General features: G+C 41.9%; 1 protein-coding gene across 2 annotated transcripts in view; it reads right to left on the bottom strand.

Annotated features, from left to right (window-relative positions):
* Window positions 1-485: 485 nt before the first annotated feature.
* Window positions 486-17,833, bottom strand: part of F13A1 (coagulation factor XIII A chain) — a 61,215-nt gene continuing 43,867 nt past the window's right edge. For both annotated transcript variants that reach the window (XM_075705175.1, XM_075705174.1), the window contains exons 9-15: window positions 15,162-15,265; window positions 14,267-14,355; window positions 13,134-13,287; window positions 12,268-12,555; window positions 8,071-8,231; window positions 4,925-5,061; window positions 486-983 (exon numbers count right to left, since the gene is read on the bottom strand). In XM_075705175.1, the coding sequence (XP_075561290.1) occupies window positions 839-983; window positions 4,925-5,061; window positions 8,071-8,231; window positions 12,268-12,555; window positions 13,134-13,287; window positions 14,267-14,355; window positions 15,162-15,265 (1,078 nt within the window). In that variant the 3' untranslated portion in view covers window positions 486-838. The remainder of the gene's footprint in view (window positions 984-4,924; window positions 5,062-8,070; window positions 8,232-12,267; window positions 12,556-13,133; window positions 13,288-14,266; window positions 14,356-15,161; window positions 15,266-17,833) is intronic.

Genomic DNA, 17,833 nt, shown 5'->3' with positions numbered 1-17,833 from the left:
GGGGCTACTGGGTGGGTTCAGGAGAGAAGAAAAGGCAGAAAAGGATGAAGAGAGAACACATCATACACATGACATGTGACGAGGAAATGCAAGTTTGACGAGATGAACTCTGAGCAGGGGCATGAAAAACTCTCAATTTTCATCAAGCAAAGGACAGGAACAGCATTAGAACAGCATATGGGGTGGGACGAGGGCATGAAATAAAGGACTGAGTATGTGTGGGGGCTTGCACACATGAAAGAGTAGGAGAAAAAGCATAGGGAAGCAGCAAGAGGAAACAAGGAGCTGGGAATATTCTGGAGATAACACATCCTGAGAGATGCTTCCAGCAAAGCAAGCCTTCCATGAACTGGAAAATTATAACATTGTAAGATAAAGCAGTCCCTTTAGCTAGAAATACCTGTTTTTATTGCAGCCTGAATGATTTACCATAGGGTTGTGTAATTCAGTCTAAGAATTTATAACACTGGGTTCTTTTTTTTTTTTCTTTTTTCAGTGAAATATCAGGCCTTAATTAAAACTAAAGTTCAGACTACTTTGGTGAATGGAGCTTTTCAGATTCCCTTGCAGCACTAAAGCAGAAGACCATAAATACAAGTGAACTATAGGAATAATATGGCCTAGAATTGCCTTTAATTACATGTATCTAATTTTAAATCATTCACTATCCAGGTGCTTTTTCATGATCTCCCCAGTCTTACCAATTAGTTTTCTTTATCAAATTTTGTTCAGCACAAGGATGACCAAAATAACAATAAGCAGATTTCTACTGTTTCCCCCCCTCAAAATGTGATATTTTGAAATATAGCTAAATGAGAGATGAAGGCAGCACCTTGGTTCATGGTTTCTGAATCTGGACATTCAGCTCACCATACACATGCCTCAAAGCATCACAATTCAGGCTTGCAATCAGCTTTCGTAACCCTGGTCGGTTTGGGATACATTTTAATTCCCAGATCAAGGTAGAGTTCACTGGGATTTGCCTGCAGGGAAAAAGGAAAGTAACAATATTGTGATCAGTCAGCAAGTGCTCTCAACCTGACCCACAACTGGGGAAACTGATGGTGGACAGTATAACATGTCTCAAATTTTTTATGTTTCACTCATTCTCATAAGTGTCCTATAAATTATTCCCTCCATCTTCTATTCCTTTCAGAACTGACTCTGTCGAAGCATTTTCTAGCCTTTCCTCCAGGCTAATTTTAAATTTCCAAAATGAATCCATTTTCTTCTGCCTCCTGTTACTTCCTCTCACAATCACTTTCAGAATGAACTTCTTTATAGCTAACATATTTTTTTCTACTTTATAATTCCATTTTACCTGTTTAGTACAGCCTATAGCCTGCTGGTGATTCCTTAAATGGTTAAATAAGTCCTTGTTATCAAGTGTCCAGGGCATTCCCATGCAAACCCGATGCAGCACTGATGAGATGCTAAGCCCCTCCGCCAGCTCCTACCCTGAACCACCCTGTCACAGTTGTAACATCAGCAGATCTCCTCACTGGCCACATCAGATGACTTCTTCATGTCCATACAAATAAGTCAAAGTGTTCTTGGGAGTCCTGGTGTCAGCCCCTACTCTTTTACATTATGTATGACTCTTGATAACTCATACTATAAAGCAACTGTGTTCTGTGCTGCTCTTGGTTTTCAATTTTTGTTACAATTAAGATGCATGGAGAGCCTCAAGTATTGGGTTTCTGCGTTTTCTCAGTGCTTTCACTACGTACTGTGTGCAGATTTTGAAGGCTGATATTGATTGATTGACTATGTTTTGGGGATGTCAGGATACAGCTACCCCAAAAGAACCAATGGAGAAGGTAGTGTAGTGGGGACCTATTTATAAAAATGAACGTATTTTCCTCAGCATTAAGTAAGAGTATTATGAATTTAGCTAATGTTCTCATCTGACATGGCTATAGTATTCTGCAAACAACTGAGTAAAGTGAGAGTAAAGTAATCCTAAACTTCAGTCACTGTTTCAAATTCTCATCTGGTAGGATTTGGCTCTCAGATGCCATGTCCTATGCCGGGGTCAGGACAGAAATGACTGCCCAGGTTTAGCACGAGTTGCCACAAGACAAGAAACCTTAATTAGCTCTAAATGAGTTAGCCTGGGATCCTCCCACCTGAATATTTGTTTCAGTGCAAGTCTCCCCATGTTAAAATGAGAGGTATTCTAGCTCTTTAGAGTTTAGCTTAGGTATCTCTACATGGCATGGCATTGCATTTTGCATAAACAGTTATAGGTACCCTGGGGCATGTAATCAGGTTTAGAAAAGAAAAAGCAGAGGAAGATCATATTTTTGGTGTGAGCATGTGCTGACTGCTTGCAGCAAGTGTTTTCCCTCCTTTTATCTTTGCTCTTAATGAGAGATGTTCTGTTCCCCTCAGCTGGCCTGCCTGCTCCACTAAATGCCCACTAAAATGGTAGTATGATAAAGCAATGACTTCAATTGCTGCACAAGGTTAAGTACCTTTTTAAATTTAGAGTTTATGGGAATGATCTGCAAGGCATTATCTGTATGGAAAGTGAAGAAGATATTATACAAGTCTGCCGTGCAGCAAGGTTCAGTCTACTTTCTTGAGCACTTGGGAGCCAGATTCTCTAAGGACGAAGGTTTCTAGACCACATCTTCACAGTGCCCCAGTGAGAGAGGGTAGCACTACCACCTCTGATTTATAGTGCTATCATCTCTGCATATTTTTTTTTTTTTCATATATATATGTGAATGTGCAGGAAGACAACTGCTGTGCTGGGAAACCAAACCCACCTTTTCCTGTTTCTCTACTGTCCTACTTCTAAAACAACTTGCTTTTCTCTACAAATGCTAATACTAGCTGAACTTTGACATGTAGAAACACCTAAAGTTACTTACCTGCTAGTGTGAATGCATGCTTGGCTAAAATCTGTTTAACTCTATCCATCGCTGCCTGGTTAATTCTCATATGTCATGCAAAGACTATGCCCCATATAGGAATTGCTGTTGCCAAAGGCTTTTCCATAAGTCATGCTCCTCATCTGTCTGAGGCTAGTAGCTAAATATCTATCTATCTATCTAGTCTTTATGAATGGTCAAGACTGAAGCTCCCAAACCACTTCACTCCCAGAATAATGTTGTATCAGCTGGAACACACATACCTTTTTTGTGGAGTCACTCAAGTGATACAGAAAAGTTACCTTAAAAATACAGGGAGGTCAAAAGTCTCATCCCCACAAAGAATTGCAAAAGCCACACCCCATATGTGACAGTACCTAATGGACAGGGAAGCAGTGGAAGGTGGGGAAAACCTAGAATAGATTTAATTCCCTTTGCAAATGGAGTAAAGCCACACTAATCTGATTTTCCTGGGAGAGAATTCAGTGATGAATGTTTCTGCATAATATGCTGAGCCATCACCACACCAGAGCCATTTATCACTCTGAATGCATGGAGGCAAATATGATTATTATTTAAATAAACTACAACTGCCCCCTGCTCTGTCCTCTGCGTGTATAACCTGCAGCCTTCATTCATTTCAGAGAAGTTAAATCTTAAAATGACTTAGCTGCTCTATTTCCATTTTAAATGATGCCAAGGGCACTACTGAAAAGGGGAAAACATGGTGACTTGAAGGAAAATGACGTCTGTTCTGTGAGTCATTTTTCTCCCTAACTCCTGTGCCTTTGATGCACCCGACCACTTCTGCATCTTTGAAGGTGAGAGCAGCCCACGGCAGCTTTTGGATCAAGAAGGATGCAGAACAACAGGGGAGGCTGGCACGGCTGGCAGCAATGAGGACTACCGCTGCAACTTGTGTAACTCATGTGGACTGTGCTGAGTCCTGTTCAGCAGCATCTGTGACATACCACATGCACAAAGCAAGCACAGTATGATGCCCTTTCACAGTCATTTTTCTATCCAGCTCCACTCTGGAGACTGATTTTGATCTTTTTATTCCTGGCCCAGGTGCAATCAGGCTCAGACCTCCCCTACTGGCTGCAGATAATGCTGACAGTTTATGCAGCTGCTGGAGCACAGGTAATTTTTCAAACTCCTTGCGCGCACACCTGGGGACCATCAGCTCAGGTAATGATAGATAACATCACTTTGGCTGCCCAAGACCAAGCAATGGCTGCAAAATTTTCCAAGGTTCTCAGTTATATATCCTGGAACCGGCTAACACTGAGCTTGTAACACTGAACCCAAATGAAAAGAGGGTTTAGGAAGCAATTTGCTTAGCATACAGATACCACTGTGTCAGCATGAGGTGCAACTCTGAGTATAATGGAGGTGGCTTTCCTTTTCCTCAGGCTTGGGAGCACCCTGTGTTGGGAACACACCTCTGTGCCAGGGCAGCCCTGTGCAGTGGTGCTACTGCGGGGGAGATGTGTGCTCGCACACATCCCAGTGGGCTCTGATGCATCCGACACACATTTCGTGTCTTGACATAAGCTTGCAAAGATCATCTGAGGTACCTGAGCATCTTGTATAATCATGATTAACATGAGTGGAGAAAAGCCCTTTTTGAAAAAGAGCACAGGACTTGATCTGCGCATACAGAGTGAGTGGCAGTAAACACTTCATGTGTAGGATAAATCTGTCTGTCTCTCTGTGATAGCGGCTCCTAGGTGCTATTGTCAAGCGCTAAAAATAATGTAATACAGTGAAAAAGTAAACTCAGGTTGCATTAGCAACTACCCACAACCACTACCCCTTCCTCCAACACTGGTACTGAACAGATGAAATGCTCTCACAGTCTCTCTGGACAGCCTGACTTCTGACTATTGAGACCTATAGCTCCCCTGTGTATTGAATTTTAAAGTAAGGAGAGAGTGTCTGAATTGAATTACTCAGCACAGCATTAGTTAGGTGTCTCTTGTGAGCTTCTCCTGTGAGCAAGCAGGGGACAAACTCCCAGATAGTTGTGTTTTCTTCCCTACCTGAACTCCTTTTTCATTGTTCTCAGCACACCAGGTCCCTCAAGACGGAGTGTGACGTTCTCCAGGGTTTGTTTCAGAGGATTGGTGAATTCCACAGTCACAGACATTTCTTTACCAGCTACCGTCTCACCTTGGGTCTGCAAGACAAGGAAAGGACAACATTCCACAAGCCGATAATAATAAAATGCCCCATGGTGAAATCTGTAGGGTTAAATACACAATACTTGCAAGGAAGCAGAGGAGGGGGAATGGAGCACACAGCAAAACAGCATGAGGCAGAGAAAGCCTAGTCAGAAGAAAATTGTTGGATGGGCCCATAGGTACCACTTCAGATTTTTCTGCCCATTGCAATTTTCCCTCAAGCCACATGGCAAGTCAAGAGGCAGGCCCTCATTTCCACAGAAAAAACAGAAATCTGCATGCACATTCCTGGAGCTGAGTGTCCAACTGAGGGCGAGTCCAGCTGAAGGAGCCTCTCTCCCAGATTCTGCCCCCCTCCCCAGGCTCCCCACCAGCACTGAAGTGCATGGCCTGCTCAGGACATAAGCACCAGAAAAGAAGGGCAGGTCTTATTACCTTAAATTAGAAACACCAGGTCACATTGCTTGCACACCCCCCCCCCCCAAAAAGTGTTGTGCCCATCTTCCCCTTGCCTTGTAACCACCTCTCATGCTCTGAAGGGATTCTAACCCTGCACATGCACTCTACGTAGACCTGAGAACCAGTTGTCGTCCAAAACCCTTACATGGCAAAAAAGCAATACATCTTGCACTGGAAAATATTAAACTGCAAGACTAATGAACAGTGATTGCATTGACTTCCACGTGTATTACAGTACACAGCTGAAGGGATCTGTCTGTCCCTTCAGATCACTGATGGTAGTACAGCTGCCTGGGAAACACCTCCAAATGAACGTGTTTTTAAACAAAGACTACATGCATGGGGATTTTGGTATTTTTCCCCTAGAAACACATTTCTATCAGAATATAAAAGGCTCAGGCAAGGGTTTTCAACTTATGGCTGGCAGATCTCAGCTGGTCTATGGACTTTAAAGGGCCTTGAGAAAGGTAACTAAGAAAAACAAGTATCTTGTCAATGAATCTAAAGTGCTATGCTGGGGTCTGCAGCCCTACTGCAAATTTTTAACAAGTATGACAGCTGCGAAAAGCTGGAGTGACTCTGGTCTAAGGGATCACTCTGCATCAAATACCAGTATATTTACCGGAGTAAAGAGTGAGATACAGCTAAGCTCTCAACAGCATTTGCCCATCTGAATTTGCAAAAGACATCAGTGACATTTTCAGAAGTCCTAGCCCAATTAGAGATCTTAGATCCTCTTTATTTCAGTTGCCCCCTTAAGATCACTGTTACATGGGGGGATGCAAAATCATCCTGAACTCCCACACATCCAACTGAGACCCTGATCTGTATTTGCTGAGCTTATTTTTATAACCCAGTCTCAAGCTATATTAGAATAAGGTGTAATTTCCTACACCGTTAACTCTGACCATCTCCTTAGACTGATAGAGAAAGATCAAAGGTGTATCTGAAGACATGAGGGGAAATACATTTTTTTCATTCTTCTCCCTTATTCTCACATTAAGAACTCCAGTCTTGCCAGTCACATTCAGTGAAGAAATCTGACAAGAAATCTAGGGAGATAAGCTTCTTCAGATTTCTTAAAAAACCAATAAAGCAAAGTTTCCTATAGAAATACATAGGTATATACACACATACACATACGTCTATTAAAATTTCAGCTTATTTTCATACATCACAAAGAAGCAGAGAAGAGACAAACTCAGTTTTGCTAGAAGACATGGTTATTGGACAACAACCTATCTCATATACTAAACATCCTTTCTTCATAACAGCAGGGAGGATAAACTATTTTGAAGCTGAAATTTGGGATTCTGTATAAGACATTCTGTTTAAGTATTGAATTGAAAGAACTCTCTACTTTCTAAATCTGGTTATTGAAGACAGGTATTTGAAGTAGATTTTATCAGTCTCATTTATCTCCTCTCTAGAATGCTCAGTAAACCAAACATCTTTTATTTGAAAATACCAACAAACTGATCAGATCATAGTGACATTTCTGCAGACCATGAAGTATTTTGCAAACTTCACTGTAGTTTGATCTACATTTTTAAAAAAGATTTTTCTGCAGAAGGCTGCTGTTTCAGGTTACTACGTATATTATTATACAGAAACATGAACATTGGTTCAAATAAATATACAGGGAGGAAAATGTCTATAAACTTAGATTTCTTTCAAGGTCCTGAATTTTAGGGAGCTGCATTCATGTTTATGTAAAGCTTCCTGAACAGGTGTTCTGATTTTTTTTTTTAGTATTAGGAAAAAAGCAGATCCAAATGATGTCATTTAAAGCAGATGAAGGCTCAGCGTTTTTGAAAATGAGGCAATTTATTTCGATGCCCAGTTATGAATTAAGAACTCTAAGTCTCAGCCTTGTCTTTGCCATATGACATAGGGTCCTTGTCCTATCACAAACATTACACTTCTACATTTTCATAGCTACCATGCCACTGTCTGCAGAAATGCTTGAACTTTCAGGGAAATCCACCAACAGCACATTGATGGAGTGGCAGCAAAGCACTGAAATCCTGAAAGAATCGTCCCAAATGGACGCTGCCCATCCAAGTTTGGAGGAACTTTCCACCACACCTGCAGGAGCTTTCCAAGCAAATTCACCCCAACAGCAGTGTCCTTCATTCTTCAGCAAGAGGCTTCTGCGCTGCATTGCTTTAAATATAATAGACTTCTGAAGTAGTTAAAGACTTGAGTGACTTGAGTGAGTAATCTCCCTTACCCTTTGAGTTTCTCCAGCTTTCTCAGATCTTTTCCCCTCCTTCCTCCACTGAGATCATTTCAGCTCTCTACTACCAGTGACACTGTCAGCCTCAGACTCCAATGCAGGGATACTCAGTACAATATATAACATACCTATACATCCTCGTACACTCCAGCCATCTGCTGCTTTATAAGGTCCATGTTAGACTGAAGGTCTAATGTGCACACACACACATACACCCCACCATCCCAGAAGTCTATGTGACAGCCTTGTAGAGAACCTTCTGTGTGCAGCATGGTGGTCACTCCCCTCCACCCCAGTCCTGAGCTACCTTGATCTTCAGGGTGGGAATTTCCAGGACTGTTGCCTTCTGTGTGGCCAGAACCTTCCCCGTTTCACTGATCCGTGCCGTCACAAAAAAATGAAAGGAGGCTTGGTCCAGCAGGTCACTCAGGTACTCGCTCGATTTAATGACAACATCGAAAGTGCTAGCTGAGGGGAGAAACAGGAAAGAAAAAAGGCATCTGAAGCAATCTAATAGCTAATTGCTCCTCCCATCATGGCCAGTGCCAGTTACACGAGTGCCTTGGAAAAAAGGTGGCCCCAACCAAAGAATGACTTGGATTTTTTTTTCCCCCAAACAATCTTCATTTCTTTACCTCACCATTCCCCCTCTTATCTTGCCCTCTTTCAGTTTAGGCTGTAAGCTCCCTGGGGCAAAGGCTGGGTTTGTGTACAGCCTCTGCCCAGTGCCCATCAGCATGGGCCCAGGTTACTGTTGAAGGTTTCTAGGCACTACCACAAAATAAGTGAGAAGCAAGACCAGCAATAAATAGCTACTGGGCATGAAGGTCCAAACCAGCTTTTGAGTGTCACACCTGTAAATGTTTACTCTTTCACTTTATTCCTGTGCTTTCTCTGCCTCTCTTCCTGGCAGAGGGATGCCACCAGGGATGCCACCAGCACAGACACCGGGGATTTTGAGCCCATGCAGGCTACCTGGGAGACCACCTGCTCTCCAGGACATGTCTGGATATCTGCCTTTGTCTTACACTGGACTTGCCTCCAAAATTTAGCAAGAAGGTCCTCCGGTCACCAGCATGCCCTCCAGAGAGCTTTCACGTGCTCCCTCAACATAATTATTGGAAGGAACAAGTCCCTGTAAGCTAGATGGTTGAGATGCAGGGAGTCATTAATTTTAACAATATTGAACTGCAATTCCCAGGCCAACAATGGTGTGAGAATGTGATGCAGAGAAGCAGACCTGCTAACTAAGTGACCGGGCAGAATATATAGATCTGGAGCTCTTGGCTCTATAAACATTCATTTATAACCCTAGTAAACATATCAAGATCTCCCATCTGTTAACTATGATTATTACTGTTATCCATTATTTGTATTGTATTTGTGACATACACTGTACACACTGAGATAACTGAACTCAGTTGGGTAAATGACATTCACCCCTTTTCACTCTTTTGATCTGCTCACATCAAAACCAGTTCCTTGATTTGGTTTCAAAGCTATTCCCTTGGTGACCACCTGACCTGGATTTACCAGGCCAGCCTTAAATTTACTTGATGTGCTCCCCCTTCCTCCCTCTCTCCCTCCTCTTACTCTGTATCTATGTAAAAGAATTTCCCATAATGCCCCAAACAGTAAATTATAAATCAGACAAGGTATTTCTCATCTGTGTAAAGTAAGTAAATAAATAAATTAGTTACAATTGAAGAGAAATTTACTTTACAGTGGAAGGAAAAATGAACTTCTCTGTTTAAATTTAATCACCACAGGAAAGAAAAGAATAATAGACTTCCATTTCCTCAGCACTGGCTGTGCTGGTAAGTTGCCAGTACCACTTACTGCACCTAGGAAAGCCAAGGGAGACACAACACTGAGCTGCCTTACAGCCTTTAAAAAAAAAAAAGAAAACTAAATATAACTGAGTAGATGCGAGAGCACCTTTGAAGGCACTGGAAGGTTTAAGCTATTCAAATCCTCAAAGATGTTTTCAACCCACACAATTCCTTTAATCATTATTCTGAAAATCATGCATTTGTTTTCTGTTTGAAAACAGTTTGCTTCATTCGTTCAGTAGCATGAGCTGGAAGAATGCCTTTGACACATCTGTATTATGTTGTAACTTTTTGTTACCTCCATATATATATATATACACACACACACACTTCTTGCCATGAACAAAGCCTACGAATTCTGCCTGAGTGCCTTGGAAGATATCTTACCATCACACCCCTGACAGAGTATTCTCACACAGTTGCAAATGATCACGCTGCCCCCCTTCACACTGCCCATCTGCTCAGACACTGTTCCTGATTGCACGTCTACTCCTTTCCAAGGCAAAGCAGAAAAAATTAATGTTCAAGTTTTATGTACCACCTTCAGAGATGGCTTAACTGGTGAGGGGGTTTTTTTCCTGTTGTGGGACAAAGTGCTCCACAAGTCAATGACTGTACCTCAGCTGTAAGCTAATTTCCACCTTGAAAGGTGGTAATACCTTAAAACATGTCTCCTTGGCCAGAGGCAGTGATGGGGACATACTTTTAGTACACATGCAAAAAAATTAATGTTCTATTCTGTCTGATGCATCTCTCTAGTCTGTGTTCACTCGCCATCGGTCAATTCAGAGATTCCAGCACAGTTTCAAGAAGCTTTTCACAAACCATTTACTTAGAAAAAATGAATTATGAGGCTCAGTGATGCTTAAACGTTATCTATTCATTTCATATCTTGCACAGAGGAGATAGATGAGCCTCAAAGCACTGCAGAAGCTGTGTTTCAGGTAATAATACCTTACACAGACCTTTGATGCAAGAGCAGATGAAAGACTGAATTTTCCCCTGTCAAAGAAGTGTCACAGAATTTAGACTGAGCAGTTGAAATTGATTTTTTTACTGTACCTAGCCAAGTCTCCAAAAAGTTTTGCGGTATTTCAGATCAAATATTTAGTAACTGATGCAAGCCAATATAAAACCCCACACTGTGTTTTGATAGGCTGTATTGGAACAACCCAATGCAACCCAGAGTCAGCCCATTTCCAGACCCTTTGCAAATGAGTCAAGCAGTTAGGAAGAGCCAACAAGCAGCTGTCAGGGCTTTGTTATAGGCCAGAGATAGAACTTTTATTAACCTTCACCTGTAGATCCCTGTAAGTGGACTCCTACTTTATGGAGATTAATCAGCTCCACATCAAAACATGCAGTTTTAGATGATGCTCAAAGTGGAGGATTTTTTTTCACGGCATGGCAGAAACCGTGATTCCATGGAGGCTTCTCACTGAGACAAAACCCATACTTTTTGAGGAGAGAGGGCTCACAGTGTCTCCCGAGCTGGGATGAGATAGACAAGACAGATGACAAAGCTCAAAGGTCAGCCAAGGTTGCTGACCACCAAAGTCCTGCCACTCCTGCTGTGCTCAGCAGAGATTGCTTTTGCCCAGTAGCAGCATCCAGAAGGCAAAATCATTGCTCCTGACTTTCTCAGTAGGGAACTCAAGTAGAAGATCCTCTGACTTGGCCTCCATAAGAGCATGTTCTCATCACAATTGCTGAGCTGGAGGCACTGACCCAAGAGCACAGGCCTGTCAGAAGAACAAGTAATTGGCAGTCATTTCTTGCTGGAGAAGCCAGGGATCTACAGCCAGCCTGCTCCACAGTGCTTTAGAGTACAGCAGGTCCTCAGCACTTGCTGACTGTTTTCTGAATGGGGCTGCCATGGCTGACAGGAAATAAATTGGTTATGTCCAGAATAAAAAAGGAGAGCATCCCTCTTCCCTACTTTGAGCAGCGCAAAATCCCGCCCTCAACTGTGTGAGCTAGGCTGCCAGAAATGGCTTTTCTTATGAGAAGAGGGAGGCAGGATCTCCCCACCGCAGTCCAGAGAGCACTAGGAAAAGCAAACACTGCAGCTGTAAAGACAACACAGCTTTGGGGTGCCTGCCCAGCTGACAAATGTCCCTGCTTTATAGTGGCACATTCTAGTTACAGATCAACTTTTTAGACTGCTGTGAATATAAAATCCTGAACCACCCAGTCTTCCAAAGCCAGATGTGCACTTGGACCCACTCAGAGCTTGTCAGCTTCTTTCAGGTAAGACAAGATATTCACCTTTTCATCCTGTAAATGACACCTGGGGGAACCAAAACTTTCCTTCACTTGCTGAGATACTGTTAGGAGCCTAAAGGTATGAAAAAACGATACCTTGCAGCTTAATACCTGCATTCCTTTGCTTTCTTTTGTACTAAATAAGAAAAACTAACAGTTCCCAGACATGCAGCTTGGTGTAAGAGAGCATTATGCAGGGTGCAACAGCCTGAAGAAAACAAACAGCCTCAGCTCTAAACAACACTGGTGGCAGAGCCAGAGTTGGCAGCGGAGCGTCCTGATACCCAATAGAGTATCCTACCCCTAGCTACTAGAATTGGCTCTACCCATGGGTAAAGATATTGGTGACAGTTAATGACACAGAGAAAAAAAGCTAGCAGGTTTGAAAACAACTATGCAAGTCTTACATGAAGAGGGTTCCAGTTTTGCACTGAAAGAGTGTTTCTTGAATTCATTTTTTGTGACTCCTGTATAAAACACTATGTTGCCTGAAAGGTATGTAGTAGCAGTGTAGTAGTTGTGACTTTTGTTCCTGAAACTTATAGTGACTTTAAAGTCACTGCCAAGGACTGCTTTTTGCACTTCGAAGTCCATGTCAACATCCGTCTGTGGCTGATAAGTGGTATCTTGGGTAGTTTGCTTTTTAATGCCGTACATCACAGCAGTCTCAAGAGCCAGTCTCTCCTCCTCTGAGCCTAGAAATGAATGAAAATCAAATTTAGAAGAAAAACAGGGGGACTGCACTAGCCCCCTCACCGATCACAAGGGTGGGTGCATCTTCCATAGTTTGTGGTAGCTGAAATGAATGGATGAGTACAGTGAACCTTCCTGTGGTAAAGTTAATATTAGGAGAACTTCACAACTTCCAAGTGAGCTGGTCTTAAAGATTCAAGCCATATCAGATAAATAGTTAGCTTCAGTGATATTAATGGAGCTGCACTGATTTACTCTGTGCATACATCTGGCCTGAGTAAGAAGAGTCTAAACAGCTGCACAGAAAACTTTGAATTGTTTTGAATGCTGTGAGTTACTCCATGACTACCCTTTGTTTTCACTACAGCTTACTCAGTCCAAAGCATTTCTGAGTAGCAAAGTCTGTGCTGTTATCAAGGCATCTGCAATGTTTCTGGGATGGAGTTACAAATAGAGTTCCAGAGGGCACCTTGGCAGCTTTTCATGCAGCTCCTTCAGTACCAGAGGTCTGTAGATCCACCATCCAAGATCTGACTGAGGTAAATGTACATTGATATGGTCCCACCCCATTTCAGGTTACCTTCTTGGAACTTATACGCCTCAGTAATCTCCATCATTCCATCACCCCCAACTTCCTTGGTCACAATCAACTGCCCAATATGGGTTGTGTCAATTTTTTCTATCACTTGTATTCCATTCTTCTCCCTTCTTGAGTAAACAATATCACTATTCACCTATAAAATTAAATGAAAAAGGATTGAGATACATGAAAGTAGAAAGAGGAAGGGAAGCCAGCCTATCTCCCCTAAAAACAATGACACGTTGACTTGAAGTCCCACTCACATTGAAGTCCCATGTCTAAAATTAGTCATATGCTACAATAATGACTAGATTAATTTTACTATTCGCAGCTCCAGAACAACAGGGATTGTTTACTTGAACAGGTTACAGAGATACTGTTCGGACTAGGGGAGCATGATTACACATTCCTTGCACCAAAAAGCTTTAGACCATAGAGAGGGAAATGCTTCATAGATAAAATATCTTTATTGTCTTCTGTCCTAAGCCATATACAATTCAATTAGAGAGAGAGACACTTGCTCTACAGCTGCTGCAATTCTGGGCGCATCAGCTATCCTGGTGCAAGAGGTTAAAACTCCACACCAGGCCCTCTTGTCCCTTGTAGAGATCTTTTCCTCTCAGATCTGCCAGTCAGACAACCCATGTGAGCTCTCTTTGACCCACTGAAGCCAAAATGAACACAGTGAGAAAAGACCTCTTTAAAATCACTGCATCCATTTTGACTGAAATAAGCAAAGGAGCCTTAACATAAGCAGTTTTGCTGGCAAGCCTGAGAAGGAGGTAACAGTTAACAAGGGATGAAGATGAGCACCTAGATCTAGTGACTCATTTTCCAGCATAGCTGGAATCTGGGAAGCATAAATGACCACAGCCTGAAGTTTCATTGGAGCCAGAGTAGCTTTTTCTGCTTATTACATTGGTGAGCAGAGATTAGAGAAATCTCTGTCATTCATTACAGCCATATCACACCTACTGGTCTGCATGTCAAAATATAATTATGAGATTTTTCTTTGATGTGGAGTATACGTGAAGTAACTTCTCAATTCTTAAATTGTAGTGGAGTCTTATCTTCTGTCTCACCAATGGTCCCACTGATATCATTCAATGCACTAAAAATGTTCAGGTATGTACCTCAGCATAGACAAAAGGAGCATCAAATTGGAAGCAAACATGACCATGTTTAATGGCTTGAACTGAGGCTGGGCCACACCTGTACATACCTATGAGGAGAAGAGAGATAAAGTGAGAGATTAAATTAATTAAAAAATATGTCAAAATGTTATATTTTCTCAAAGAAAAAGAATTCTTGGGGTTTGATGGCCTCTTTTAATAGTTTACAGGAACTCCTGACCAAGAAGTGAAAAGCTTAATTTTTGTTACCAGACCTCTAAACAACACAGACTCAAGTCTGAAACAACCTAATGTTTCAGTACCTTAATGACACAGTAAAGTCCACTATAAGTCTCAAGTGCTTGAAACACAGTTACTACTGGTTTTGGTTAAAGCAGATCATTTTGGGAGGGCTCAGTTATACCACAGCTAAGAAATACCTCACTTCAAATTTGCTAAGAATGTCTTTTAAGAACTGGAAAATTAAGGACTGGAACAAACAACAGTGGCTTTTCACTTTTTCTCTCCTGTCTACCGCCTGCTCAGGAAATTTAGTAAGGGTTGCAGACATAAAATGAAGGAGAATTAATTTGATCAGGCTCCTGTATAGGTTCTCTAAAATTCTAGAAGCCATCTTTTGGCAACAGGACTACATCTCTTCTGTACCAAGCAGGGTCCTTCTCATGCAGGATTTTGTGCACATGCATCATGAGCAGTGTTATAATAAGGACAGATTTATTTTAGATCTCAAAACAAATCAGGGAAAGGCCCTGAGCACAGGTGAGTGTGGTTATCTAGTGCAAGAAGTTGTCACTGGCCATATGGTGCCACTGGCTCAGCTACTGTCAGCTCATTGTTTGCCACAAAGAACCCAAGCATTGGAAAGAGAGCCAAGGAGGACTTCAAGCAATGTTACCATCACTGGTTTCTTGGGGTGTCCCATCAACAACCTGCCATCCTCCAAAACCAACAGGAAGATCAGGTCTGGTCATCCAAGCTTCATTCCAGCAATGATAGTTCCTTAGACAAGAGATGAGACCAGAATATTAAATTCTTGGAAAGAAGACCAAAACAAACTTTTGTATTTACGTCCTGCCATTGCTTCAATAACAACATTTGCCAATTTAGGGGTAAAAAAGTTGGGTGTTTTTAGAGAACAGATTTTTAGGCCTAAAAGTTTAGTACCTATCTGTTAAAACCTGAAGGCCACAATCCTTCATTGTAGTTTCTTGACTACAAGTTGAAGAAGCTTTTTGATTCTTCTAATGTGTTCGGAATGCAAAAGTCTGCAAAGAAAACTTTCCAGTGCTTGGAGATTTTGGGGGTATATGAAGAACTACACAAACTACAACCCTTTCTAGCCAGACACCTCTACTTCAGTGTACTTGCTAAAGCAAGCTTTGAATCTTCTTGAAGCCATTGAAGCATGGTCTGCTTTATAACTATTAAGACTTAAGCTTTGTCACCTCTTCTGAGGAGATTTCAGGATCAACTCCATAACGTACAGTGTGTAGCTTTGTTTACATGTCTCAAAACAAACATGCTTAGCTGGTTTCTGTGTTGGTTGAGAAAAAGACCCTGCATAGGCTTTATAAGACCATCCTCATTGTGGATTCCTTATGAGGTCTTCCCAGTGTGTCACACTAGTGAGGGAGGTTGGATCTCCTAGAACATACAGCTTTCCATAAAACCCACCTACAACCACTGTGGGCCAAGTCTTGCCTTTAGGGCCCAGGACAGTATGCTGAAAGGTGAATTTCTGAGAGTGGTTCATCTAGGTGCTCAGGGTTGAAATGCCCTCACTTGGCTGGATGCTCAGGAAAAGAAAGAAACACTACAACACCATCACAGTCTGCCAGAATGTTTCAAAGACAAACAGAAAAGAAAGACAGATCTTGTAACTTCCTGCAATGCTACTGGTGCTCAAGGGAGAGTACAAGCAAGAAAAAAAGACAATCTAGGAAGCAGGTCTTGCAATAAAGCCAGCAAAGTGTTTGAATTTCATTATGGGAAAAATGTAAAAGAAGGAAGGAGTACAGAAAGGGGCAATTTTGCTTGCAAATTAGACATATCCTACAGCAGATACGAATAAAATTACATCTGTGTAGCTGCTAATACAGCCCCTAGTACATGCAATGATATTAGCAACCAAAAGGGGGACTGTTAAACTCTGACCATTTCATTAATAATAGGTGAAAACCAGCCACGGAGCAGAGTCAGAAGGATCTGAGGCTTGTCTAACAAGACTTTTCAAAGTGGAAATGAAAGCTTGCATCAGGGTAAAACTTGTCAGTTAGGAGAGTTAGTGAAGCAGCACTACAGAAAAAGGAATTGTTGAAGGAAAATGATGCACACTCAAAGAATTTTTGATGCTGCTGAGAGTAGTCAGTGCTGAATCATGCTCACAGAGCTTTGCTGAAGGCTACCAGAGAATGGGGACACACTTTGTGGTAGGTGGGTTTTTGAAAACTGTTATGCCAACATGTGAGACAATCCCTGCCCTGAAACCTTCACTGTTTCAGTTTGAATCAAACTCAGATGTCTCATTGGCTTTGTGTTCTGTGAAAGAAGAACCTGAAGAGCAGGCAGGAGGAAAGGATGATAAAACCAAGCGGGGGATAACAGTGCGGAAAATAGCAGCTCTGCTTCAATTCTGTAATTAGGTAATGCAGGTTTTTTCTATATTTTTTTCTATATCCATCCTAGGGGACAGGACCTTTCTTACTGGTTTCTATTGGTGTAGTGCTGCGCACAACAGGACAGCAATTTTTTTAGGTCTGCTGCCATGCAAATAACAAATACACTTAAGGATATTGAATGTGAATGGACAGAAAGACATTGCTTGTAAAGCATATAAGCATTAAGGAAAGGAGGATGAGGGGAACAGTTCCCTCTCCAAAATGTAGCAGAAACTTCTTTCTGGTAGAAGTGAGCACAGCTGAGGAGCTGGCTTCCCAGCCATAATTTGTTAAACTGATTCTGTAGTTCTTGTATTCTCCAGCAAGCCTGAGACATTAAAGAAAGCAAGAATGGCTATACAGATCAATGTAGTGACCATTAAATATTTACAGAGATAATTACAAATAGACTAAACAAAGCGATGGGGAAATTAATAAAAGATGACCAGGTGGGTTTTATGCCTGGAAGAAAATTTAAGAAGGGTACTTCGTATTGCTTATGAGACAGGCACATGCTGGAAACAGCTGCTGCCCTTTCATTAGCTATTAAGCTCAGGCATTGGGGTTGAGAGAGGCACTGATAACATTATTGAGAAATTAGAGAAAAGTGAGCTGGAAGTGAATGGAAGAGCAGAGGTATCAGAAGGGCTTTCTTCATGGGCTTAGACATGGATGAACCCCCGTGGGGCCAGGTGACTTGGGGCAAGTTTCTGCTGAGGTACTGACATCGGTCTGCTTGGACCTCACAGCAGGAGTGAGTCTTGATTCCCATCCAAGAGAAATATTCTTTAAGTGTCTTTATATCATCATTAAGAAAGACAAGGAGAACAAAGTAAGGGGACAGAGGCAGTACTGATGGGCCTAAATCCGGCCAGCTTTATAAAAATAACTTTTTGCAAAGTCTGTGTAA

This window comes from Pelecanus crispus, chromosome 2 (genome assembly GCF_030463565.1).
Source record: "Pelecanus crispus isolate bPelCri1 chromosome 2, bPelCri1.pri, whole genome shotgun sequence".
Lineage (NCBI taxonomy): Eukaryota > Metazoa > Chordata > Aves > Pelecaniformes > Pelecanidae > Pelecanus > Pelecanus crispus.
This window is presented reverse-complemented; position numbering and strand designations above follow the sequence as displayed.